The sequence below is a fragment of the Mus pahari genome, chromosome 2 (assembly GCF_900095145.1).
Source record: "Mus pahari chromosome 2, PAHARI_EIJ_v1.1, whole genome shotgun sequence".
Lineage (NCBI taxonomy): Eukaryota > Metazoa > Chordata > Mammalia > Rodentia > Muridae > Mus > Mus pahari.
In genome coordinates, this window is record NC_034591.1 from 67247359 (window position 1) to 67273140 (window position 25782).

Consider the following 25782-nt stretch of genomic DNA (forward strand, 5'->3'; position numbering starts at 1 on the left):
GCCCAGACACTACATTTTAAAACCAGATCCAGATCCTAAGAGTTCTGGTGCCAAATGAGGCCCTCAAGAATCTCAGCTGGGTTTTCTGGCCTTGAAGGAATGAAGTTTGCCCTAGGTAGTCAGAGGGATTTGGGGGCTTTGGGGAGTAAGTAGCCTGGATGCTTAGTAGCACCTCTGACTCGACCCACAAGACTTCAGGCTGCCTTTCCTTGCTTCTGGTTATGACACTATAAATGTATCTAGTTATTTTAAAATGTTCCCTAGGGAAGTCTTCTCCTGTCCCCACCCCTCCCTCTCTCACACACAGTGGGAAGCAGAACTTTAGAACATTGGTTCACCCGCAGTTTTTAAGTTTGGCCTTTGCCTTAGAGCTCTGTGAAAAGGCTGTGGAACCCAAGGAAAGGAGACAGCTTAGGGTGTTTGTCGCCTTTGGTCTGGCCATTCTGGGGGAAAGGAAGCACCAGGGCACCTCTGTGCTGACCCCACGTTCAAGATCAAAGACCATGGCAGCAGCTCAGACCTTGCTCTCTCTGGGAAGCTCAGAGCACTGCCCCCGACAAAGGTATGGCACATTTTGGGGTGCAAACTCCTCACTTCCCCATCCATGTCTTCTCAGCCAGGAGATCCTGGCCAAAGTGCATTCTCAGGTGTCACCGGCGGTGACCCAAGGTATCAACCTTCACCTTTGTCTGCACAATCAATTCAGCAAATAGACTTTGTCTCCCCAAGCTCTGCCTCACTCCACCAAGTCTCCCAAGGGGAAACAGTGGGCAGGCGCCGGCACCAGTGCCAGCTCCAGGACATCCTGAGTGCCAGCCTCAAAGCTGAATCAATGTAGTAATAGCAGCTCACGCTTCACAGAGACTGTGACCCGGAACTGAGAAAGTGAACCCAAGTGCCTGGTCGGTCACTCACTGGCAGGTACCCATCACATTATTTTAACATATTAGTGTTTTAAACTCTGTGCCACACAGATTCTGCCAGGACTCAGCCCACTGCTCTTGCTGACTCACCTGACAAAGGCAATACTAACAGCTCACGTGCTTTAGAAAGAACCACCCAGGCGTTCAGTGCTGAAACACGGTCGTATTGCTGTGTCTGTGGTGTCTGGAATTTCTAAATGTGTGGTTAATTACTTTCTGTTGCTATGATAAAATACCAACACCAAAATGCAACTTAATGGGAGAAAAGAGTCCATTTTGGCTTATGGTTCCAGAGGGATAGTCCATCATGGTGGGTTAGACCTGTAGGCAGAAGCAAGAAGCTAGCTAACCACATTCTTCATCCACACACAGGAAGCAGAAAGAGAGGAGAGGGGCGGACAGAAAGTGGGACCAGGCTACTATAAAATCTTCAAACCCACCTCTAGTGTTGTACTTCCTCCAGCAAGGCTCCACATCCTTTTTTTTTCAGGCCCAAATATTTATTTGTTATTATACGTAGCCGGGCAGTGATGGTGCATGCCTTTAATCCCAGCACTTGGGAGGCAGAGGCAGGTGGATTTCTGAGTTCGAGGCCAGCCTGGTCTACAAAGTGAGTTCCAGGACAGCCAGGGCTATACAGAGAAACCCTGTCTCAGGAAAAAACAAAAAACAAAAACAAAAAACAAAAACAAAAAACAAACAAACACCTGAAAAAACAAAGCAAAACTATTATATGTAAATACACTGCAATTATCTTCAGATGCACCAGAAGAGGGCGTCGGGGGTGGTTGTGAGCCACCATGTGGTTGCTGGGATTTAAACTTAGGACCTTTGGAAGAGGTCCTTACCCATTGAGCCATCTCGCCAGCCCAAGGCTCCACCTCTATAACCTCCCTAACAGTGCCAGCAAATGGGGACAAATGTTCAATACATGAGCCTCTGGGGCATTTTTTATTCAAACCACAATGACAATCTCAAGTGCTTGGGAAGGCAGGAGGGAGGGAGTGGGCACTGATTGGTGCCGATTGTGTAGTTCTTTGGAAAAATAAACATGTAAAAAAAAAAACCCAGGATACTCCTAGCTATCTGTGAAGGGGGCTGCTGAGAGAGCTGCTGATGCTTTCAGTTATAGAAGTATGATGCATTTAAGGTGGATGTGTTCCTATAGTTAGCTCTAACATGTAGGAAGCAGAGGCAGGAGGAAGTTCCAAGCCAGCCTGGGCTACATCTTGGAGTACAAGACATGCATCTTGTCTACCTCTTAAAAAAAAAAAAATCTAGTATTGTTACATACTTGCCATCCTGGCATTTAGTAGACAGAGGCAGGGGGATTGTTGCAAGTTAAAGGCCAGCCTGGTTTATAGAAAGTTCCAAAAAAAGCCAGGGCAATAAAATAAGACTCTATTTCAACACACATACACACACACACACACACACACACACACACACACACACACACAAAAAGCATGCACGCATACATGTATGCACATATGTAGTATGATAAATTTATACTTTTCAAGGCTTGTTGTTGGCATATGACCATTAGAAAACTCAATGCGGGGGCTGGAGAGATGGCACAGTGGTTAAGAGCACTGACTGCTCTTCCAGAGGTCCTGAGTTCAATTCCCAGCAACCACATGGTGGCTCATAACTATCCTTAACAAGATCTGGTGCCCTCTTGGAGTGTCTGAAGACAGCTACAGTGTACTTACATATAATAAATAAATAAATCTAAAAAAAAAAAAAAGAAAAGAAAACTCAATGGGATTTAGTGCAATGGAAGAAAATAAGAGTCCAGAAATAATACAACCTAGAATTAGGGGTGTATGAGCATGTCTAACCAAATCCACGAGGGGAAGGAGAGGAGGCTGTCAGGGGTGTCTGAACCCCAGTGGTAGAGTCACCGCCAGTGGATCATGAGCTTCAACAAGTTAAATGAACCTACAGACATGCTAAAAGGAAACAGGGGAATTTAAAAAAATTATCGTGTATAGAGGAGATAACTAAGGAATGGTGGGGATGGGAAGAATCCAGATGCCATGGAGATTAAGTTGAAATTTAACATAAATTATAATGTGAAATGTCATGGTGATTCTGTCCCCTTCCTCTCTGTGTCCCCACCTGTGCAACTCTATAACCTCCTTAAACAGTGCCAGCAAATGGGGACAAAGTGCCCTGTGTCCAACCATTGGCTGTTGACATCCTTATTGATCGGTCAAAAACCAATTGGGGACAAGGACCTTTAGCATCTGGACATGCAGATTCTCAACTGAATCAAAGAGTTAGAACCAATCTCTAACACACCACAGGCTGGTGGCTTATAAACAAAAGGCATTTATTTCTCACAGTTTTAGAATCTAGAAAGTCCAAGATCAAAGTGCTAGCAGATTTGGTGCCCAGCGAGGGTCTGGAGTTCTCCTTTATGAACAGTGACCTCTGACATGTTTGTTGTGGTGAAGAACAAGCTAAACTCTCCAGGTCTCTTTATGTAGGGCATTACATGCACTCAAAAACTCTATTTTCAAGACAATCCCCTCCCAAAGGCCTCATCATCTAATAGTAACAATTTCAAGAATGGTTGCTGGGGAGAGGCACAAGCATCCATCCCATAGCAATACCAGATAGTTCCAGCTGCACAAGAGACCAGAAGCTGGGCATCGTGGTGCATGCGTGTAACCCCAACACGTTGGGAGCCAGAGGCAGAAGGATCACTGTGATTTCAAGTCTCGCCTGGTCTACACAGTGAGTTGCAAGACATCCAGAGCTACCTAGTAAGACCCTGTCTCAAAAAACAAAATACAAAAAACAAACAAACAAAAACAAAACAAAACCCAAAAAACAAAAGCAAACAAAACCGAAAAGGAAAACAGGAGGAAAGAAAGAGAGAGACTAGAAAAATTTAATCTAATCCTTAATAACGAGATTACCAGTTAATTGGGGGATATAGTGGGGGAGTTAGCTGGAAAGTATCATGGCCCATATTTTGACTGCAGTAGTTATACAGATTCATTTGGATAAATTTGTCACAACTTGCTGAAGTGCACACTTGGGAAATTATAACATCTATCAGATCTAGATTACACTTTAGAAAGAACAGTGCTGGAGAGCTGGCCCTGGCGGTGTGGGTATGGCCCGGTCCCTCACCTGGGCAAGCCAGGAGAGCTGGCCCTGGCAGTGTGGGTAGGGCCCGGTCCCTCACCTGGGCAAGCCACTGGCGGTGCAGGTGCAGGAGAGCTGTTGGGCTGATCAACCCAGCTTCCTCCCAGGCCTAGCCAAGGCTTTGAGTTAGCCCAACCCAACATCTACCCATCTATGAAGGGGCTGCTCTTACAGAACCAAAACAGCAGGACCTCCATCCTGACCGCGTGGCAGAAGCCATAGGGCTTGAACCTGAGCAACATTTGCAAGTAAAGATGTGTGGACAAGCGGGTATACAATGTGACACACTGTGATGCACTGCAGCTTCCATGGTGAGATCTTTTTTCTTATTTTTCATTTTCATTATTATTATTATTATTATTATTATTATTATTATTATTATTATTATTTTGGTTTTCTTTTGAGGGGTAGTTTGCTAGGGCAGAGGACAGAGGGCAGATATGGAGATAAGTGGGGTTGGGGTGTCTGCTGTGAAATTCACAAATCAAAAAAAAGTTTAAAAATATAAAAGGAGAAGAATGAGGAGGAGAAGTACAGACAGGTATTTTTGTAGGGACAGACAACAAGAACAGAGAAGAAAGCTGTAAGGACAGACATTAGAACTAGGAGTAGATCAGGTACACTGCACAGAAGGAGGAGCCAGAACAAACCAGCAGGGAAATAGCAGACTGTGGGAAAGTTGAGCTTCTAAATAGAAAAAAAAAGACAAATTATCTACCTCAGACCACACACAAAAGTAAAGTTTGTTTAGCTGGCAGGGCTAAAGGCCTAACTCCCAGAAACAAAATAACAAAAAGTCTAACAACGTAAAGCACAAGGAACGGGCTGGTGTCAACAGGAGAAACGTGTCTAAATGGGTTTCAGAGTGATCGTTTGCAGTCTAAATCACTCGGTCCTTTTCTATTCATGGACTCCATTCCCCCGTCTGGGCTTTACATCTCCCACTGTCCTAGCCTGCCAGGATTTGAGTATGCCCTCTCCCCCCTACTGCAACACCCAGCCAGTGTCACGGTGGTGAGAGAATGGGACCCAGGATCTCACGTGTAATAAATGCCTGCCATCAAAATCTTTGACTATTGCTGGTGGGCAGTTCCTTCTTGAATAGTTTTCCTTCCTGCCTTAGGTCTTTCGACAAGTTTTTCTTAGTACCCTTAACATTTCTTACAGTAACATGCTCTGTGAAATGAACACTCCACTTCTGAAATATGTGCTAATTCCACCTAGTGAAAGTAAAGACCACCAACTCAATTTTTTTGGGTTGAATTAAGAAAGCTGTCTCCCTAAAGTGAGGTCTGAGAGAGCAGCTCTGAACATAGGAAAAATGAGGTTTTCTTTAGTAGCCCCAAAACTTCAAAGTTAGGGGATTCCAAGGATTTTTGGTTACATAGGAACTTGGCGGAACATCTCAAAATTATTTGGCAGAGCATCTTATATTATCAGGGTGGAGGTCTGGGTATAGGATGTGGAAAAATTCCAGAAAAGGGTCAAGACAGGGTCAAATCCAAGTTTTACAGCAAACAGGAATGAACTTTCTTTGACCTTTTAACAAGATGGCTTCAGTAGTTATTAAGTGACATGCCTAAGGCACAGGAGCTGTCCATGGTGGTGGCACTTTCTTTCCTGACTCAGCCTACCACCTTCTTAAAATACCAGCACAGGAGCTGTCCACGGTGGCGACACCTCCTCACCGGCCTCCCTAGCAGCTCAGCAGTGATGTCGCCTCAGCCATGGGCCCAAAGCAGGGAAAGGGAGGTGAAAAATGCCGACAATCCCTGAGTAGAAAACCCCACCAATCCCTGAGCTTCCCACAAACCCCCACCAAGTTCTTGGGAGCTGCAGTGCCTCTTGCTGAGGAGGCTTTCTCTCAGAGCTGTGTGGTTCCTGGGCTCCTGTGTCTCAGGATGCTCTTCTATTGGGACACTGTCCCACCTCAGAGCTGTGTGGTTCTTGGGGTTCCACACCGTCCCATCTGAGAAGGAACACTTACAGCTTCTAATCTTAAAATAGACTCAGGCTGATCCATCACATGGAGAAGTTCAAGTGAGATCAAATGGATATTGGGCACCATTTGACGGATTAGAAAATCTAGGCCACCGCTGGCCTGCAGCCTAGCACACTGAACGTCACCAAACACGTATTCATTAAGGACTTTGCACTGTGATACAGTGCAAAGATGTGAACAACAAAACTGTGCCTATACTTAGCCAGCCCAGGCTGGAAGGGTGCGGACTGAACTGGAATTGCTTTCTCTGCATGCACAGAAAGCATCGGGAGATGGAAAACCCTCCCAAGGTAGACATTTCCAAGTGGCCTGTGAAAGAAACTGAGAGAAAGGCATTCTTCCCTGTGCCTAGTTAAGGTGACCTCTTTATCCTTTGGACAATGTCATTTACAAAAGTGGCACTTTGCATTGGTGACATCTCTGGGGGCAAGGCACCAGGCAGTGCACATTTATCTCAGGAAACATTCTGATGTAGTTTTCTAAAAATACGGGTAAGGTTCCCACGAGGGGTCCTTTTTATTGTTATTGTGGCGCCTTTTGTCTGCAGTACGAGGCGGTGAGTATAACTGCGCCGCGGTGAGGTGCAGGGTTCGGAGAGGAGTGGGCGAGCACTCACCGGGCACCGTTTATCAGGTTAGAAAATCTAGGTCACCACTGGCCTGCAGCCTAGCATACTGAATGTCACCGAACAACATATTCGTTAAGGAACTATAAATGCCTTTCCCAACGTCGCTCTGTCAAATGTGCTAATGACCAAACTAATAGGAACAAAATTCTCCCGCAGCACTGGCCGCGGGCTCCAGCACAAAGAGCCAGAAGTCCCTCTGGTTGTGTAATCTGCGTCTCTTTGCGTACCCTGCCGGCCACAGTGCGTCCCTTAAAAACAACTTTTCCTGCGTCGCACCGCTCCCCGCCCCTTCCGGCCTTTCGCAGGTTCCGGGTCGGCTGGGCCTGCGCCAGAAGCCAAGTTGCGTGTTCTGTTTGTTTGGAGATGCTGGATTCTTCTGGAACCGCCAGCGGTTAGTGGCCACACCCTCAGCTCCAGGCACTGCTCTGAGTGCAGTTACAGATAGAACGCTTTATCTGGTTACAGTCGCGTCTGGTGAGGTGGGTGCTGCCTTGGTCGCCAGGAGACAGGACGCGCTTTATCCCACAATCACAGCCTCTGAGTATACAGAACAACTAGGGTTCTGCTAGTGTGGTAGATTATTTTAAAAGAGCAGCCGTAGAGAGAGAGAAAAAAGTCTTGGTCTTGTTTATTCACGGTGAGGGAGCATTTGTCACCAAGGTATGCAGATGGCAAAAATGCCTACAAAGGAAGAAGGATGCGGCCCCTTATTGGGGACAGAAATGGGTGGAAATAATTTCGGTAGTCCCCAAAGGAAGCTGGGAAGTGTAGTCTTCCAACAGGAACTTATCCGTGGTTTTTGTCACTTTTGCTATGTGAGCTCAGAAGATGGCGGAGTGTTGTTTAAAACATCCCCCACTGTTGTAGCAGGGAAAAGTTAGTGATCCCCTAAAACACACGCAGGAGCTGATCTGATGCAGCTCACAGCAAGGTCTTTATTCTATTCGAGCTAGCTTAGCCCCCCAACGCACCACCCTCACCACTCTCAGGCAGGGCGGTTTTGGTGGGGGAGGAGCCCGGAATGTCTATGTGGCAAGCATCTAATTGGAAAGCTCCTGTGGCCTTTAACATGATTGGCTGGTGCTGGGAGTCAGATCATAAACTTAACTTCTGCTTCCCTCTGCATTGGTGGTCGTTAGGCAAGGGGTGGGCTTGTAACCTGGGGTGCAGGCTTGTCGGAGGAATAACCAGGAGACACTGGTCTTGTTGGGGGTGTAACCTGGAGATGCTGCTCTTGTTGGGGATTCGCCTAGAGACTGGTGCTAGGCTCAGGTTTTGTTGGGGGGACAACTTGGAAACTAAAGCTAGATACCAGCCTGTTAGTCTACCTGAGTTCAAACTTAGGTCAGGTTCTCTAAAATGGAGTCTGAATTTAAAAGCTTTGGCGCTCACACCGACTGGCTTAAATTCTCTGGTTGTGGGTGAGACTAAGGCGCCTTCTTTCCAAGTGTAGGAATGGGAGAGGAGAGGAGAGGAGAGGAGAGGAGAGGAGAGGAGAGGATGGGAGGGGGAGAAGGAGGGGGAGGGGAGGGGAGGGGAGGAGAGGAGGCTGGGGAGCTTGCTCATAGTGGAACTGTGGGGTGCCCCTGGATGTATGCTTGTGTGGTGCAACAGTGTAGAATTAGGGAGGCAGGTCCCATCTGGGTGTGCTCCCGAGAAGGACTGGCAAAATAGTCAAGAGAAAGTCCTAATCAGACAACACAGGGTACGTCCTGAGGCATCCCCTAGCCCAGGTGAACAGATGTCGAAGGATTACTCATCTGCAGGTTGCTGGTTTTCCAGTGATGTGGCTTCTCTGGGGGACGCATAGGCTTTGGACTATGGACAGTTATCGTTGCCCGCCTGATATCCCCTCACTGACTTGCCCGCCTGCAGGCCATTCTGCTTCCTCTGTCAGGAGAAATAAGATTCCTTGCTATTTTCCTGCACCCTAAACCTTTCCCGCATGTCTTACCTCGTATCTCACCTCTTTCCCAAGGTGCGTTTTACTCCTCTTTGCCCCGGGCCCCTGTACTCCGTCTGAGAAACACTGCCAAGTCCTTCCCCTCCTCTGCCCCTCCAGCACTCCAGTATTCTCAGCGCTCCAGTGGACCTGCCAAAGGTGGTGTACCTACGAGTTCTATAACCGTTAGGATTGGATTTTCAGAAAAACAAACGACAAACTAGAAACAAGTACCGAACACAAACTTTTTTCTTGTTTTGTGTCTTGAAACAATACAGTGTTCTCAACTTCGATGGTGATACAGAGGGGGGAGGTGTGTGGGTTCTGTACGGTGTCCCTTGATATGTGCCTTTGGTGTCTGAGGAGGTCCTGGAATAAGTCCCCTCTAAAACTGGCAGACGACTGTGCCTACCTCTGCCACGCTTCTCACTGCAGGGCCATGACTGAAGCTATCGTTCTGTAGATTCTCCCCCCTTGCTTTCCCTAGATCCCTTTATAACGTTTTCCTGTGCTTCTCCCATTGTGTTTCAGTTATCACAGGGTCTGTCCCACTTCTGTCTGCTCCATATTGTCAGCCTTATCCAGCAGCCACCCTCCACTCCTAGAGCTTCTCTTTCCTGAAGATCTGTTCAAAAAGAGCCTCAAACTCAGTTGATGTGCACAGACCTTTGTAAGTAAATAGGACTATCAGGGGTCTCTTTGTCCCTTTGTCCTCTGCTTCCCAGCTCCGGATAATCTACCTCTGAATTGTTCCCACCCCTCACTGTGTGTGTGTGTGTGTGTGTGTGTGTGTGTGCGCGCGCGCGTGCGCGTGCTGAGGATTGGATCCAGGACCTTGTACGTGCTAGGCCTTGTACTGGCTGTTTTTATGTCAACTTGACTCAAGCTAGAGTCATCCTAGAGGGAGCCTCACTTGAGAAAACTGCCTCTGTAAAATCCAGCTGTAAGACATTTTCTTAATTAGTGATCAATGGAGAAGGGCCCAGCCCATTCTGGGTGGTGCACTCCTGGGCTGGTAGTCTTCGATTCTACAAGAAAGCAAGCTGAGCAAGCCATGAGAAGCAAGCCAGTGAGCAGCACCCATCCATGGCCTCTGCATCAGCTTCTGCCTCCAGGTTCTTGCTCTGCTTGAGTTCCTGTCTTGACTTCCTTCAGTGAGGAACAGTGAGGGTTTGGAAAGTGTAAATCAAATAAACCTTTTCCTCCTCAAGTTACCTTTTGGTCATGGTATTTCATCACAGCAATAGAAACCCTAACACAGACACTAGGAGAGAGGTTTGAGCTGAACTTGTCAACGAGACAAGTACTCTTGTACTTGTCTTTTTTGGTACTGGAGATTGAACCCAGGGCCTTGCATGTACCAGGCAGGCACTTTCTCACTCAGTTTCCCAACTCCTCCTCCTTCTTCTTTGGTTGTTGTTGTTGTTCTTTTGGGTTTTGTTTTTTTGAGACAAGAGTTTCTCTGTGTAGCTCTGGCTGTCCTAGAACTTGCTTGTAGACCAGGCTGGCCTCAAACTCACAAAGATCGTCCTGCCTAAGCTTCTGAGTGCTAGGATTAAAGATGTGTGCCTCCACCGCAAACTTTATGTTTAATACTTAGTCCTGGCTAGCCTATGACTGAGCTCCTGCCTCTGCCTCCCAAGTGCTGCGCGTGCGCTCTTGTGCGATTTCAAGCATAGAAAATGGAGCAAAACACTGGGAGGCAGGAGGCTTCCAGGAGGTGCCTCAGACTAAAGATGCTTGGAGTCTCTCACTGGAAGGGCTTGCTTTCTGTCTATTAATGATTGTAAGCTTGGATTATTGTATCGGGAGCTTTAATCTTTAATGGGTGCAGTTATAGCCACGTGCAGCCCATTATGTGTGTCTTGAGTGTCCTGTGGGATCATCGTACTTCCATGCTGTTTTGTTAAACAACTGAATGGATCCAAGAGCAACTATATAGGACCAGGGATTAGAGACAGAATAGGGCTTGTGCCTTAGCGGCCTCCCAGATCTATGGATGGAGGTTTGGGGTGTAGTCCAGGCTGCAGCTCTAACAGGCAAGTTTCTCCCTTTTTGACACTACTCTTGGTGCTGGTGTCTAGTTTTAATGCCTTGTGCTATATCTTCATTGACAGCTTCTGGAGGCTTCTGGAGCTAATGGTCTGGGTTGCAGTTTCTTCAGTCATAAGATATGCGTTTCCTCACTCTGACTTCTGCGAGTAGGTCTGGGCCATGGATGGCCTTTTGCACTCATAGCTTTGTCCAATTCTTTTACAAGTGTAAAGTCTCCTGGTCCTTCATTCATTTGGTCTTAAGGTGGCTGGCTGAGTTTTATGAGAGAAGCTTAAAGCCACTGACTCTTAACCCTCTGAGGCATCTCCCAGGAGAGTCTAAGAGCTCATTTGTTTCCTCTTAGAAAGTGCTCTGCTGTCTCCAGTTGTTGTAGCGTTTGACACCCTCTGTGTCAGTGTGCGGGCTTTTGAACGTAATGTTCCTGCAGTTTTACCTTCTGCTATGCAGAGATGCCGCTTGCTAGCTTCTGGGTGCTCACAGTCGGTTGTCATTTTCTGAGTCTTTTCCAGGGAAAGACATCCTGGCTCACTGGGCTCTCTGTAGTCTCTTTATGACTTCCATCCTGGGTCTCCTGACTTCTTGTCACAAAGTTTAAGGAAGTGATCAAGGGGGAGTGAGTGAAGTTGAGGACTGTCTTGGTTGGGCTTTTTATTGCTGTCATGAGAAACCGTGACCATGGTAACTCTCTTACAAAGGAAAGCGTTTAGTTGGGGCAGACTTACAGTTCAGAGGTTCAGTCTATTATCACCATGGCAGGAAGCATGGCAGCAGACAGTGTTAGAGAGGTAGCTTAAGAGTTCTACATCCAGAACCTCGGGCAGCAAGAAAAGAGTGTAACTCTGGGCCTGATGTGAACATTTGAAACCTCAAAGCCCATGCCCAGTGACATATTCCCCCCACAGGCCACGCCTCCTCATGTTGCCTCTTCTTATGAGCCTATGGGGTCCATTTTTATCCAAGCTACCACACTCTACTCCTTAGCCCCCATAAGCTTGTAGCCATATCAATAACACAAAACTGCATTCAGTCCAACTTCCTCATCCATAGACTATCACAATCTCCACACTGTTTCAAAATCCAAGGTTCAATGTTTCTTGTAAGACTCATGGTACTTTCTTATCTGTAATACCCTGTCAAATCAAAATGAAAGAGCAGATAATGCTGGGGTCTGGGAATCACCATACAGACCACTCAGATATCGATCAGTTTATTGAACATCACACCCCAAGACTGATTCGTCAGGGCTGCAAGCCAGGCTAGGATCTAGGTGCGACCTTGAGTTAGGATCCTAAACATCTGTGCCAAGTTATTCCACTAATCAGGATTTAGGGATGGGGATTTCTTTAGAAATATGTCTTTATTGTACACTTATTCTGTCCCTATTGGTTGGGGTATTCAACTGTGGCAGGGGACTTGCTTTGCCCAATATTCATGTCTTAACTTGCCAACCAGGATGTCAGTTACCCATGCACATGTCTCTCTCTGCCAAGGAGGATGTCAGTTCCCAGAGAGGTCTTGGGAACTTGAACTTTACTTGATTATTACTCAAATTGAAGTCTTATTCCAAATAGCTTCTTATATCAGTGCAGGTGTTTCTCTTATGTTGGGGTCCATCCCAGGGGCAGCTTATAAAAGCAAAACCCATACAAGCTTATACATAGGTTTTAAAATGTAGTAAGGGCTTCTTTAAAAAGCCTTCTTTTGTACTGTCTGCAGGTTCTGGCTCCTTGGCTAAGAAATCTCTCTCCCAATGTTCCTCTTGTGTTGTTTAGGTAAGTGGTTTTGTTTGTTTGTTTGTTTGTTTTGAAGAGACGAGACCTCTTGCCCAGCTAGCTCAGTCAATAGACCATGAGACTCTTAAACTCAGGGCCCTGGGTTCAGGCCCCGCATTAGGCACCACTTTGTTGAAGTTAGGTCTGGTTCTTCCTCCCAGCTCCATGCTTCCAGAAATAAGACTCAGACTCAGCATATATTTATAAATATATTGACCATATAGCTAGGCTCTTCTCTGAATAGATATAATTTAAAATATCCCATTTATTCTAACCTATATTCTGCCACATGGCTGGTTACCTGTACTCAGGTACCATTTGTCCATCTTGTCACATCTCCCTGGAGAATCTCCCAGAATCCTGTCTCCCTCCCAGGTGTCCCACCTCTATTTCTTGCCTAAGCCATAGGCCACAGGCTTTTTAATTGACAGGTGGTACATCCATACAGTACACTGACTTATGCTGTTTGGTTCTTTTCCATATGGCCTCAGTCCTAGCAGTCCCCAGAATGACATAAGGTGACTGAGAACCATTCTTTTCACCTTGCCTTGCTGCCTATCTTGGGACCCATCTTCTCATTCCTCCATGTTCCCAAGTGTATTGGAAGTGGGGGAAGAAAAATAAGTCTCCCTAGAGACGACAGCCCAGGATCAATGAGACTAGAGGACCCTGCTGTAAGTGCCAGCTTCCCTGTGACCAGACCCAAGAACTCAGGTGCCACCTCAGCTTATCCCAGGCCTGACTTAGCACCAGAGTTGCCATGACTCACATTAGACTTAGCTGGGCTGCTAGGGAGGACCCACCAAAGACAGGTTTATTGAGTTTCTGGGCATACGGATGGCCTTGTGGATACAAGGGAGGAAATCAGGACCTCTGACTCCTTACAAAGAAGCAGCGCTTGCTCCCTGCCAAGGGGCACATGCATCCTTTCAGCTGACCTGGACTGAGTTTTCCTGGAGAAGCAGAGAGAATGTACTCTTAACCCAACTGCCTACATTGGGGACAGAAAAGCATGCTCTTTGGAGCTATCTCGTCTTCTTCACCCCACTGCTTCCCAGGTGACATGCTAGGTTACTTGGGCAGAGTAAGCCAAAAGGAGGCTCCAGAACCCATGGTTGCTAATTGGTGTTTGTGCAACCTGAGATGAAAGTATCTGGGCAAAAGATGAGAGGGGAAGGAGGAGGCAGCAGAGAAGATAAGCCTCCATTGCACAGTGTTGGCCAGGCCTCCACTAACCCAACCATCCAGCCCCTACTTCAGCTTACCCAAGTGATCAGTCCTGGCAGGTTGAAAGTAAACCACCCAGGGAGGATGTGGAGACAGGACAAGTTGGCATCCTTCTGTCTTAGCCAGGGCTACTACTGCTGTGAAGAGACATCATGACCATGGCAACTCTTTTAAAGGAAAGCATTTAATTGAGACTGGCTTACAGGTTCAGAGTTTAGTTCAGTGTCGTCATGGTAGGAAGCACAGCAGCACGCAGGTAGACATGATGCTGGAGAAGGAGCCAAGAGTCCTACATATGGATCAGCAGGCAACAGGAAGAGAGAGTGACACAGGCCCTGGCTTGAGCATCTGAAACCCCAAAGCTTACCCCCTGTGACATACTTCCTCCAACAAGGTCACACCTCCTAATGGTGCCTCTCCCTATGAATCTATGGAGGCCATTTTCATTTAAACCACCATAGTCTATCTGACACCTTAAGAAATGCACACAAAAAAGCTTTTGGCATGTGGAAGAAGTCAGGGCCTGGGCCAAGCCTTTATGAGCCCCTGACTTAAAGCAACTTGTCAGAGCTATATAGGTAGAAATCCCGTATCTCCCAGGCCATCTGTGCAGCATGGTCCCAAAGCCCCTTCCAAGCAGAGTAGTTTTGCTTGTTTTCATTGATTTTTACACCAGCTGTATCTCAGTGTTCTGTGTCAGACTATTGTCAGCCAGTGTCACTCTCCAGGGTGGTCCCATGTCTTAGGCTTGGTTAGTTACTTAGTCAGTAAGCATGGGCTGAAGGCGAAAAGGAGGCCATCTGTGGGCAGCCCAAATGAGGAAGTCAGAGGGACAGAGCAGGTGTAGCAGAAGGTCTGTCAGTGCTGCTGGTCCTGCTGTAGGGGTTACTTAATACCCAGATGTTGCCTGCATGTCCTGGCCCTGGAGGGAGCCCCTGACACAGCTGGACACAATGGAGACCCCGACACAGTTGGTACTGGGTAGACCTGAGCAGCTCGCTTACTCCCCTCACAGCCATCAGGACAGCTAGGGTGGCATAGATAACCTTAGCTGTACCTGCTCCTGGGCAGGCCGGATCGAAGGGCTGCTGGGTAGCCCATGTAACCTTAGTCTTGGGAGTCACCAGTACCTCACACCTACAAGTTCCGAGCAGCATTGCCATTGGCGGTTTCCTAATGTTTTTTGTAGGTATAACTGCCTGCCCAGCTCAGACTCCCTAGTCTGGGCCCTCAGCCAAGTCTGCAGTTTGGAATGAGGCCTGCTTTTGTTTTCCTGTCCTCTGTGTGAACCTGAGTCCTCTAAGGGCAGCGTCGGCATTGACTCTCCCCACGAGCAGCCTTCTCTCTTTGATGTCGCACACACCCAGGCTCTCTGTCCCACAGCCACCGAAGACAGGCTTGTCCTCCCCCACATTCCAGAACGGTGTCAGGCACTCCTTTTTGCTCCAAATGGCTTCCTGGACTTCTTTGCCTCCCCAGCTTGCCGTGACCGTTGCTGCCGTGCTGATCTCTGAAGTGACGTCCATGCAGAAGGGCTGCTTGGGGAGTTGGGGAGACTTGAATAGGGGTTGGCTAGAGTTGGAGCAGCAGTGTGTAGCTAGCTCACCCCAGCTTCTCTGTTAACATCACCCTGTTCTGCCTTCCTGCAGTTTCCTTAGTACCCAGGACCAAGAGCCAACACTCCTCAGGCCCTATAGACCCAGCCAGAGTAGCAGGTTGGTCTGCATCCTCAGGACCCCATTTTAAATGATGACAATGTTGGAGAAATGGAAATAACATTTTTGAGTGAATGAAAGAAGTTCCAGCATTCTTATGTGGGTCTGCATGCTAGGAAAGTGGTAATTACCTGGTGCCTATTTTTAAAACAAATTTAAGCCAGGAGTGGTAGTATAAGCCTGTAATCCTAGTTCTCAGGGGGTGTGGTAGGGTGGAGGAGGGCGGGAGGAGTGAGAACCCAAAGCCAGCTTCAATTTCTTAAGAAACCAAGACCAAAGAAACCAACAAACCAACCAATCAATAAAAAATTAACTTTTCAAAAAGGAACCCTTTAGGGTTAATAAAGGTGTATCATAATAGTTACTGGAAAAGTTAAGTAATGGTATTTTTGTCCACAGTCCAGATTTGAGAGGGGGACCAAACTGGCATATGAGCCTAAGCCTCGCGTAACATGGCATGACCAGTGCCATCAGCCAGAGTCACTTCCCCTTGCCAAGATGGTCTCCGGACTTGCCTGGGCATTGGCTGTGCCCTCTGGGAATCAAGGCTGGTGGGCTTTGCATTGTGGGGGTCCCTGCAAACACCACAGCAGCAGAGGGTCTCTCTGTGTGAAACAAGAAATTCTGGGTCAGTACAACTCAGTAGCCAGTGCTGGTTCAAACGTCCAGAGTCTGACACTGGGCTGTTTATTTTAGGCTTATTTAAGTTCAGTACAATTTGCAAAACAGTTTCCTGGTGCAGCGCAATCCCAAGTGCACAATAAAGGTGAGGGTGTAGCTACGCCGAAACGCTTTTCAAAGTACATGCCCCTTGTCCATAAAGAAGGGTTCTATACGTAGACTGCACATCTACATCTTAAGGTTCCAGGGGAGGACTGGTGTGGTCTCATTCTTACAGATAGAGCAGAGGTCACTTAGGGTGCTAGCCACATTTATATTCCCAGCAGTCTGAGCGAGAAGACAAGCTCTCTCTCTCTCTCTCTCTCTCTCTCTCTCTCTCTCTCTCTCTCTCTGAGACAACCCTGTGTGTTTAACATTCCTAGTTTCTGTGAGCACAAGGACTTCGTGCCATCTGCATGGCATCTTGCAGTTCCCTGCTGCACAGGACACATGCCCTGCGACTGACTACTGTCTGTCTCTCTTTAGGGCCCAAGCAGAATTGAGGGAGAGGAACCAGCTGAGCCTCAGAGGCACCGACCGGCATCCCTGTGACTGACAGCACTGCCAGGGCCCAGCCGTCTGAACCATCTTCAGTATCATGGAGCCTCCTGGAGAGAAGCCAGGAGAGGCTGAGGCGCTGAGCATCACACCCCAGCTGCTGAAGTCCCACTCGGGAGAGTTTGCCCTGGATTCCATCCTGTTGCTGAAGCTTCGGGGTTTAGGGGTGGTAGACCTGGGTTGTTTGGGGGAGTGCCTGAACCTTGAGTGGCTTGACCTATCAGGCAATGCACTTACCCACCTGGGCCCACTGGCATCCCTGCACCAGCTGGCTGTGCTCAACGTCTCCAATAATCGGCTTACAGGACTGGAGCCACTGGCAGCCTGTGAGAACCTACAGAGCCTCAATGCTGCTGGTAACCTGCTGACCACTCCTGGTCAGCTGCAGTGTCTGGCTGGGCTGCAGGCCCTGGAGCACCTGAGGCTCCGGGACCCTTTGGCCCGGCTCAGCAACCCGCTCTGTGCAAATCCTTCCTACTGGGCTGTGGTCCGAGAGCTACTGCCTGGCCTCAAAGTCATAGACGGGGAACGTGTGAGTGGGCGGGGCAGTGAGCTGTACCAGTTATGCCGAGACCTGGACAGTTCCTTGCGCTCCGGCTCCAGCCCAGGCCCCAGAGTCATCGAGGCCCAGCCATGGGTAGAGCCTGGCTACTGGGAGTCCTGGCCCCTCCGGAGCAGCTCCATTCTGGAGGAGGCCTGCCGGCAGTTCCAGGACACACTGCAGGAATGTCTTGACCTGGATCGTCAGGCCAGCGATAGCTTGGCTCAGGCCCAGCAGGCTCTCAGCCCTGCAGAAACCACTTCTTCCTTTGTGTTCTGAATGCGACTCATAGCCAAGGTGGTCTGATCATAGACATTCCTTCCCTGCCCCATGCGCTTGCCTCTCTATTTATTTATTTATTTCTGGTCACTGACCCTGTAGACTAGGTTGTTCATTCATCCCTTTCTTGAGAGCTTCCTAACTCCTGCATCTCCTTGAAGGCGTTTCCTCCCTCCTCCCACAGCCTCAGGGACACACTTTACAGGTCGCTTCTAGAAGGGAGAGGAGATCCCTCACTGTCTGGCAAATGCACCATGCGGCCAGGCTCCGGGGGCTCCGGGCACGCAGTGTCTGGGCTCCCTCAGATGCCCAACCTAAGTCTTTGTGGGTAAAGTTACTTGCCACCTGCTTATTCTTATGAAATAGTTCAGTGCTCATATTATCAGTTGTCTCTTCTCCAGCAAATCCATGGGGCTTCTGTACCGCTGCTTTGGTCCTGTGGGAGGCTCCTACACTCTCCCTACCTGCTTCTTCCTGGTACTAGGCAGGAAGTGTGGACACGCACACGCGCACATGCGCACACAGTCTTTGAGCTTCCCTTATATGTACAGGTTGAGCTGAAGGAAGAACAACGCAAGGTTGGAAAGGAACAGACTCAGCAGTTTTATTGGCCTGGAGTTGGAAGTCTCTGGGAGACGAGATGCTCCTGCTGGGCACTGCCACAGCTGTACTGGGAGTAAGGTGAAGTCCTAGAGAAGAAGGGAAAACCAGATTGGGGGTGCGGGAGACTGTTTGGGTCTGATTCTAGCCTTTTTCACGTTTCACAAATCCTTTCTCAGCCCAATTTCCATGCCAAGGGCTGGCTCTCCCCATTAACCACTTACCTGTCCAGGACTTATTTGGTTCTCAGGGCTCTGGAGAAGGCAAACTGTCCAGGGAGGAAGTAGCCGCGGGAGTCTTCGCCAGTCTGTGCTATCTTAATGCATTGCAACTCCAGAGGCTCCTGCTAGAACCAGTGTTTGCTGCAGCAGTTCTAAGAAGGGAGGCACCGCCACAACCCCAGGGGAATGACCGGAGGGGGGGCACCCAGCTCTTTCCAGGTTTCCTGTTCTTCTCCCATAGACCCAGATTTGATCTGTCCTCCAGGCCTCTCCCTAACCTTTTTCCTCCTTACCTGAGGCCCTTGCTTCAGAACTGGGCAGTGGACCATTCGGCCTAGAAATTTACCCTTGGGGTCCATTTTAATGCAGGCCAGGCATTTCCGCCTTCTCTGGGGAGGAGAACAGGAATGTCAGAGTGGAGACTAGCTGGCTGGCTTGCTCTGGAGTGGAGGGATACAGTTATTTGAATAAGAATGTCCCCCATAGGCTGAGATTTGGTCTCCAGTAGGTGGTGCTGTTTGGGGAGGTTTAGGAGGCTTGACCTTGAAGTGTGTCAGTGGGGCAAGCTTTAAGATTATAAAACCTCGGACCACTCCCAGTTCACTCTTTCTGCGTCCTGTTTACATGGAAGGCTGTGAGCTCTCAGCTTCCTGCTCTGGCCACCATGCCTCTGGCATCCATATCTCCCTGCCTCCCACCACGATGGACTTTTATTCCTCTGGAACCCTAAGCCAAAATAAACCTTTCCTATTATTAGTTGGCCTTGGTCATGGCATTTTATCGCAGCAACAGAAACATAACTACATTCTAAGGGGCGAGGTGACATGCAAGCCAGATGGACATGCAGCTTACCCCAGCATAGGAGATTTCAGAAGTTCTGTTCTTTGGACAGTCTCAAGAAGTAGCCCAGACTGGTCTAGAACTTGTGATTCACCTGCTTTAACTTCTCCAATGCTGGCATTTCAAGTGTATGCTACCCTTGGCTTGCCTGCAGACTTTTAGCCTGTGCAGGTATCATTCCTGTGTGAGCACACATATGTGTACTGCTCATGGGCAGTATACTGCATGGGTGTATTCACAAGTGCCTGTGTTAATGTGCAAACATGTTTAAAGGCATGAATCTTCCCCAGATGGTATGTGCCTGTCTCTGTTTCTCTCTGGTGTGTGTGTGTGTGTGTGTGTGTGTGTGTGTGTGTGTGTGTGTGTGTGTATGTACTCATGCCTGTATGCGTCTCACTTCACTCTGCTTTATTGCATTGGCAGACAATCTCTCACTGTATCTACAGTTAGGCTGGCAGCCAACAAGCCTAGAAATACTCCTGTGTAGCCACACCCAGATGTTTTCATATGGGTGCTGGGATTTAAACTCAGTTCCCCAAGCTTGCACAGCCAGGGCCCTGACCACCTTGGCCTCATATCTACATTTTTCCTTTGAGATTTATTTTGAACAAACCAAGAGTCTTGCTAAATCACCAGTATAATCCAGTCTCTTCCCTTAATCCCGGGGAGGGGACAAGGACCTTCAATGAACCCACAAAACTGTTAGAGAGCAAGAACTTTAACTCAAAAGTGCCGCACCACCAGTCCAAGGTCAGTCCATAGCAGCAGTGTCACCCTAGGGCGACCAATTCCTGTGAAACCCTTCGGTGAACTGGCTGTGTATTCCTGGCCAGAATACAGGGTAAACTCCATAGAGAAGCTTCTTTAGGAGGGCCCACTCTGATGGAGAAATTTCCCTCTTCCCCTCATCATCCTCTCCTTGCAGACAGTCCCCAGTGATGGGCACAGTGCTTCCCTGGACTCCGGTTCCTATCCTGGCAGCCCGTCCCATCAGTAGGAGCCCCTTTACTCACCCCGTTTGGTTTGATTGTGCACTCTGGCTTTCTCCAGTCCTTCTTGAGGCAGTTGGTCTGCTGGAGCTTAAATTCCAACCTCACAAAGGTGCCGGCTGAGGAGACCTACAGACAGACAGACAGACAGACAGACAGACAGGGCAAGCAGATAATTCCTCCATGTTACTCCTTTCCCCAACACCTTAACTTAGAACTGGCACAGCCTAGGAGGGTGGCAGGCTGGGGACCTTTCCCAGTACAGCTTTCTGGGAACTCACTGGTCTCCAGGGCTGCAGCCCTCCACTCTACCCAGTCACACCACTAACCATGCTGTCAGCGCTGTCCACACCGATCTCTTGGAAGGCCCACTGCACATGTGGGTGTTTGTGGAACTCCTCCAGAGCCACCTGCAGGCTCCTGCGCTGGGTCTCGCTGAGTTCAGGCTCTGTCCCATGTGTGCCCACTGTGCCCAGCCATAAGGCCAGGGAGATCAGCAAGCACTTCATGGCTTCACCTCAGTCCTATGGTTCTGCAAAGATGGTATGTGGTCTTTAGCTCTTGGAGCTGTGGTGGTGGCGGCCTGACCTACTCCTAGGGACAGAAGTGCCCCTTTCTGAATTTCCATTGGTATCCAACTAGCCCTTCCCATTCTGCAAGGCCTTGTTTCCTGGGGCCAGCAACGTTTTAGAGTTCCCTGCCAGCCCCAGAAAGTAATCCTGCTGGTTATGGCCACTACAGCCTCTTTTCTGAGCTGTTTTCTCCTCCTCTTGGGTCTTCCCTCCATATCCCAAATCCTCAGCCTCTTTCTGGTACCTTGAAAATGATCAGGTTTGTTGCTTGAGCGAGGCCTTTTTCTGTGTGGTCCCACGAACGGCTCCCTGGCAGTTGTTCCCTCTCACCCTCTCATCTCCCTTTTCTCCTCTCTCTTGGTCCCCAAAGCCCCGCCTTTTCCCACTGACCCTTCTCCCAGAGTCCGGAGTTTTGGAGTTTGCCGTTTCCCAAAGTTCCCTGACCTTCCTCTTGCATTGAGCCAAAGGAGGGGGAGGGGGAGGGGTAGGGGGAGGGCCTGGAGCACCAAATGAGACTGCAGGCTGAATATTTTTCAGAAGACGTAAATGTGGGAGGACAAGCAGATCCAGAACGGGTGGGAACTGCAAGATGCTTAACCCTCCTCGCACCAGGCTGCAGCTGCCATCAAGACAACTGTCCCCAGCAGTGGGTGTTTCTCCATCCCAGTCCCAACCCAGTCCTGGGGTTTCTAGTCTGAGATAGAGGTTCTCTCCTTTGTTTCTTCTCCAGCCTCAGTCTCTGAATTCTGTCATCTCTTAACACATGACTGCAATCACTTGAGGGAGCCGTTTTTTGATAGAGCCCCGCTTGAACAGGTGATCTTCCACTAGAAAGTGACAGTTGGGGAAACTGAGGCTCCTTCAGTACCAAGGCTTGTTGCTTCAGCTTGTCCTGTGTGTCCAGGGAGAGAGCTCCTGTGTCACTGACTGCTGCTTTCATCTGCCTTCCAGACATCTGTCACGTCTTTCCTGATGTCTCGGGTTTGTTCACACCCATGTAGGCCTGGCTTTGACCGGCATCAGTCTCTTCCTTGCGGAGGCTTTAAGCAGAGCCTCCCTTCTGTGGCCATGATTCCAGCTTCGCCCCTTAGACCCGCCACCAACTCTCAGGGTTGTCTGTGCCTCCTTAGCCGTAGTTCCGTCCACCTAGTACCTTCCACCCGACTAGCCTACCTGACCCCTGACCCCGGGTCATTTCTCCAGCTCAGTTTGAGCAAGTGCAGAAGCCTTATGTCACTGCTTCCTGTCTGAGGAGCTGAAACCTTCCAGGTCTTGGCTGACCAGGTGGACCTTCTCCCTGAGGGGTGAAGGACTACGTGCTCTCTGAAGGACTTCCTTTTTGAAATGTATTTTTTAATTCTGAGTATTTATTGCCACTAAAGATAGTTTTAAGTTCAGTCAAAAACAACATTAAATAAGCTGAAAAAAAAATAAGGCCATTTTATATTAGGTTAGAAAAATAACATGGGATGTAATGATTTTTAGATCTTGAAAGGGTGCTTTGAAGGTCCTACAATCCTCCTTATACTTTATTTTTTTCATTAATTTATTATTATTTATTAATTTATTATTTCATATTTTTCATTAATTCATTCACTTTACATCCCGGTTGCAGGTCCCCTCCTCACAAGTCCCTTCTCCCATTATTCCCTCCCCTTCTCTGCAGAGAAGGGAGGGGACTGAAGAACTTTCTTTTACAGCCTCAGTTGCCCAGGGCTGCCTTTTCTTATGCCTTTCCTGGGTGAGGAAAATCCCTAGCTGAGACTCTCCTGTCAGTAAACTCCCTCCAGCCTTGTTGTCTCCACATGCTGCTTTTCTGGGCCAGTCCTGAGGTCCGCATCCTAAGTGAGATGACTCCTGGTCCTCCATGGGCTGTTGGAGTGTTAGGAGCCTGTGGCTGGGACAGAATGGGCTGCTGAAACCAGTAAGAGGAGGCAGAGAAAAACCTTGAGAAAACGGGGAAAACCTGGACTGTATGTCATCAACTGTCCCTATCATTCCGTAGGATTGTTATCTGAGACCTTAGGGTCAAAGTGTGGTGTCTGGCAGGCCCGGGAAGCTAGGCTCTGCTGTAAGTCCCTGGTTACAGAGAACAGTAATAGGGGAAAGCAGAAGAAGATTTACTCAGATGTGACCATATTGGTAAGATGACAAAGGGCTCCAGTAACCCCAGAGTCTGTCGTTCAGGCATTGGCATGAAGTTTAGAATAAATTAAAAAAAAAAGTATTCTGTTATGTTTGTGTATGAATGTTTCGCCTGCACGCATGTCTCTGTACTACACGTGCACGCGGCCTATTGTCCACAGAGGCCAGACGAGAGCATGAGATCCCCTGGCTCTGCAGTGAGCCGCCATGCCGGGAGCCAAACCTCGGTCCTCTGGAAGAGCATCCAGTACGCTTAACCACTGAGCATCCTTCAGCCTCCGAGGTTCAGGTTTAAGCAGGCTGCAATGAGTGCGACTGTTTGTGGTCAACTTACTCAACACAGAGCCTTCAGTGCCTCCCCTAGGCCCCTTGGAAGGTGGTCTGACAAGTCGCCAGGACTGTATGAGATATTTCTGAGACACAAGTTTGTCCTGGCTAGCACTAGTCTCCAGCCTTTTCATTGTTTCAACATGAGATTCTCCAGGGAAAATTTAATCCTTTCTCATTCTTTTCTTTTTTCTCTTCCTCCCTGTCTTCTTCCCTCTTCCTCTCCCTTACTCTCCTCTTTTTCTTCCTCTCTCCTCAGCCCTCCCTCCCTCCCTCCCTCCCTCCCTCCACTCTCCATTCCTCCTGCCCTCCACTTCTTTTCATCTTTCCGGTCTCATTGTGAGGTCCTGGCCAGCCTGAAATTCACTATGTAGAGGAGGCTGGCCTCAAACTCACAGGCATCTGCCTGCCTCTGCCTCCCTAGTGCTGGTGTTAAAGACGCATGCCAGTGTTGCAACAGTATGATAACACAAGCACATCTCTTTGAAACAGTGTCTTTCTGTAGGGCTTGGGAATTGGTTCTGGGGCGGTAGAGTGCATGAGTATGCACAAGCCACCAGCGTTTGTTCCACAGCACCACAGTCTTCTCTCCTGCCCAGACTATTGTTACAGCCCTAAGCCCTAACAAAGGAAGGCCCCATTCAGCTTCCCACTGTGCCAGCCCATCATCTTCTGTCTGTAAGGTGAGACCTTGATTCCTTTGCTGGAGTTGTTGAGGATGCACTGGGAACCTCAGGGAAAGTGGCTGGCTGGCAGTGTTGGACATAAAGTAGTCTCCACAAATTGTTCACACCTTGCCAGCATTCTTCATACAGACCGAAGGCTTCTTTACCATGTACCCCGAGGGTGCCAGCAAGATCTTCATCTCCAAGAACCCGTTCCTGGTGTTTCAGCCCACAGCTATTGGTGAGCAGGGATATGAGATGGAGATCCAGTTTTGTTGCTGTGATGGAATATTTTGAGAAAAGCAACTTGGAGGGAGAAAGGATTTACTGTTTGTAGGTCCAGGTTATAGTCTGTTACCATGAGGCCGGTAAGCACCTGAAGCAGCTAGTCACATCCACAGTCGGGAATGCAGAGGGATTGAGTGTATGCATGCCCACTGCTCAGGAGCTTCCTGTACTCCTTCATATATAACTCAGACTCAGGTAAGACCCACTTTCAGGCTGTGTCTTCCCCCATCAATTCATAATCAAGACAATCCCCACCCCACACACACCCAAAGGCCAGCCTGATAGATACAGTCTCCCACTGAGAGTCTTTCCAGGGGACTGTGGATAGTGTCGCACTGACAATAGAACTAACTGCCATAGATGGTAACTGTGTTTCCCAAGAGCTTTGGGCTCCAGGGTCAATGTGCACACACAGAGCAAGTGTTTCCTCAAACTCAGAAATCCACCTGCCTCTGCTTCCCAAGTGCTGGGATTAAAGGTCTGCGCCACCACACCCAGAATGAGTGCAGCTTTTTTTTTTTTTTTTTTTTTTGGAATTATTTATTTTAATTTATATGGGCACACTGTCGCTGTCTTCAGACACACCAGATTTCTGAGTTTGAGGCTAGCTTGGTCCACAGAGTGAGTTTCAGGACAGCCAGGGCTACACAGAGAAACCTTGTCTCGAAAAACCAAAAAAAAAAAAAAAAAAAAAAAGTTGCACACACACACCATTCGTGTACACACACAGTGCCACTGGAGTGTTTGTGTGGAAAGTAGAGTGGAGAGGAATTTTTCTTTATCAGAGTCGGCTGCCTCTCACCTCTGGGTGAGAGAGGGATGTTATATGCTTATGACAAAAATGAAAGCTGAGACGAGAGAAAATAGAGACACTAGAAATCCTGTTTACATCCCTTTTATATCCTCAAATAAGTCCTATTTCTGCACACCTAGGACTCCATGGTAACCCACCATGGTTTAGCAGATTGTTGTAACAAGTCCAAGGATTCTGAGGCTGGGGTCTTCTTGACTTGGTGGGAGTGGCTCCTCGTGTTTTCTATTCTCTGGAATGCTGGCTGGCTGTTGCAGTTTTACCATTGTGTGTGGGGTGCCTGCCTCTTTCCATGACTGACAAATCCTACTGGAATCATTCTCTCAGGTGGCTTTTTTTATAGCCCCTACCATAGCCTGCAGAGTGGTTATAACTTCTAACACAGTGGCTCTCAACCTTCCCAATGCTGCAACCCTTTAATGCAGTCCAGCATGCTGTGGTGACCCCCTCATCATAAAACTATTTTGTTGCTACTTTATAACTATAATTTTGCTACTGTTATGAATTGTAAATATTTGACATGTGGGATATCTGACATGTGACCCCCAAGGAGGTTGTGACCCACAGGCTGGGAACCACAGTGAAAGGGACACGAGGATAGCAGGGCACAAAGGGACAGACAGACACTAGGATAGCAGGACACAGCCATTTAGCCATCCCATGTGGATCTTAGCTTGCTCAAAACTTCTTCAGCCTTTCTGTTCCGAACCCACCCGGCATCCTTTTTTATCAAGTGCTTTTCTAAATCCATGAAATGCTCAGAGGTTACCATTATGCCATCTATATAATGAACAACTTCTTCCTCTTCCTCTTCCTCTTCCTCTTCCTCCTCCTCCTCCTCTTCCTCCTCCTCCTCCTCCTTC

General features: G+C 48.4%; 2 protein-coding genes across 7 annotated transcripts; one reads left to right on the forward strand and one right to left on the reverse strand.

Annotated features, from left to right (window-relative positions):
* The first annotated feature begins 7023 nt into the window (after positions 1–7023).
* Positions 7024–17995, forward strand: Lrrc61 (leucine rich repeat containing 61). 5 transcript variants are annotated; one of them, XM_029535664.1, is made up of 5 exons: positions 7031–7191; positions 8691–8813; positions 9186–9324; positions 12426–12481; positions 16570–17995. In XM_029535664.1, the coding sequence occupies exon 5, from the start codon at positions 16682–16684 to the stop codon at positions 17459–17461; it is 780 nt and encodes a 259-aa protein (XP_029391524.1). In that variant the 5' UTR covers positions 7031–7191; positions 8691–8813; positions 9186–9324; positions 12426–12481; positions 16570–16681; the 3' UTR covers positions 17462–17995. The 5 variants fall into 5 exon arrangements, with proteins under 5 accessions (XP_029391525.1, XP_029391524.1, XP_029391523.1 ...); XM_029535665.1 differs by lacking the exon at positions 8691–8813 and having other exon boundaries at positions 7024–7103; XM_029535663.1 differs by lacking the exon at positions 8691–8813.
* A 45-nt stretch (positions 17996–18040) lies between these two features.
* Rarres2 (retinoic acid receptor responder 2) lies at positions 18041–21055 on the reverse strand. Of its 2 annotated transcripts, none has more exons than XM_021191067.2 (6): positions 20928–21055; positions 20441–20643; positions 20136–20240; positions 18576–18671; positions 18286–18407; positions 18041–18150 (listed from the first exon to the last, which is right to left on the reverse strand). In XM_021191067.2, the coding sequence occupies exons 2-5, from the start codon at positions 20618–20620 to the stop codon at positions 18297–18299; spliced, it is 492 nt and encodes a 163-aa protein (XP_021046726.1). In that variant the 5' UTR covers positions 20621–20643; positions 20928–21055; the 3' UTR covers positions 18041–18150; positions 18286–18296. The 2 variants fall into 2 exon arrangements, with proteins under 2 accessions (XP_021046726.1, XP_029391527.1); XM_029535667.1 differs by having other exon boundaries at positions 18286–18404; positions 20928–21054.
* Between the last annotated feature and the right edge of the window lie 4727 nt (positions 21056–25782).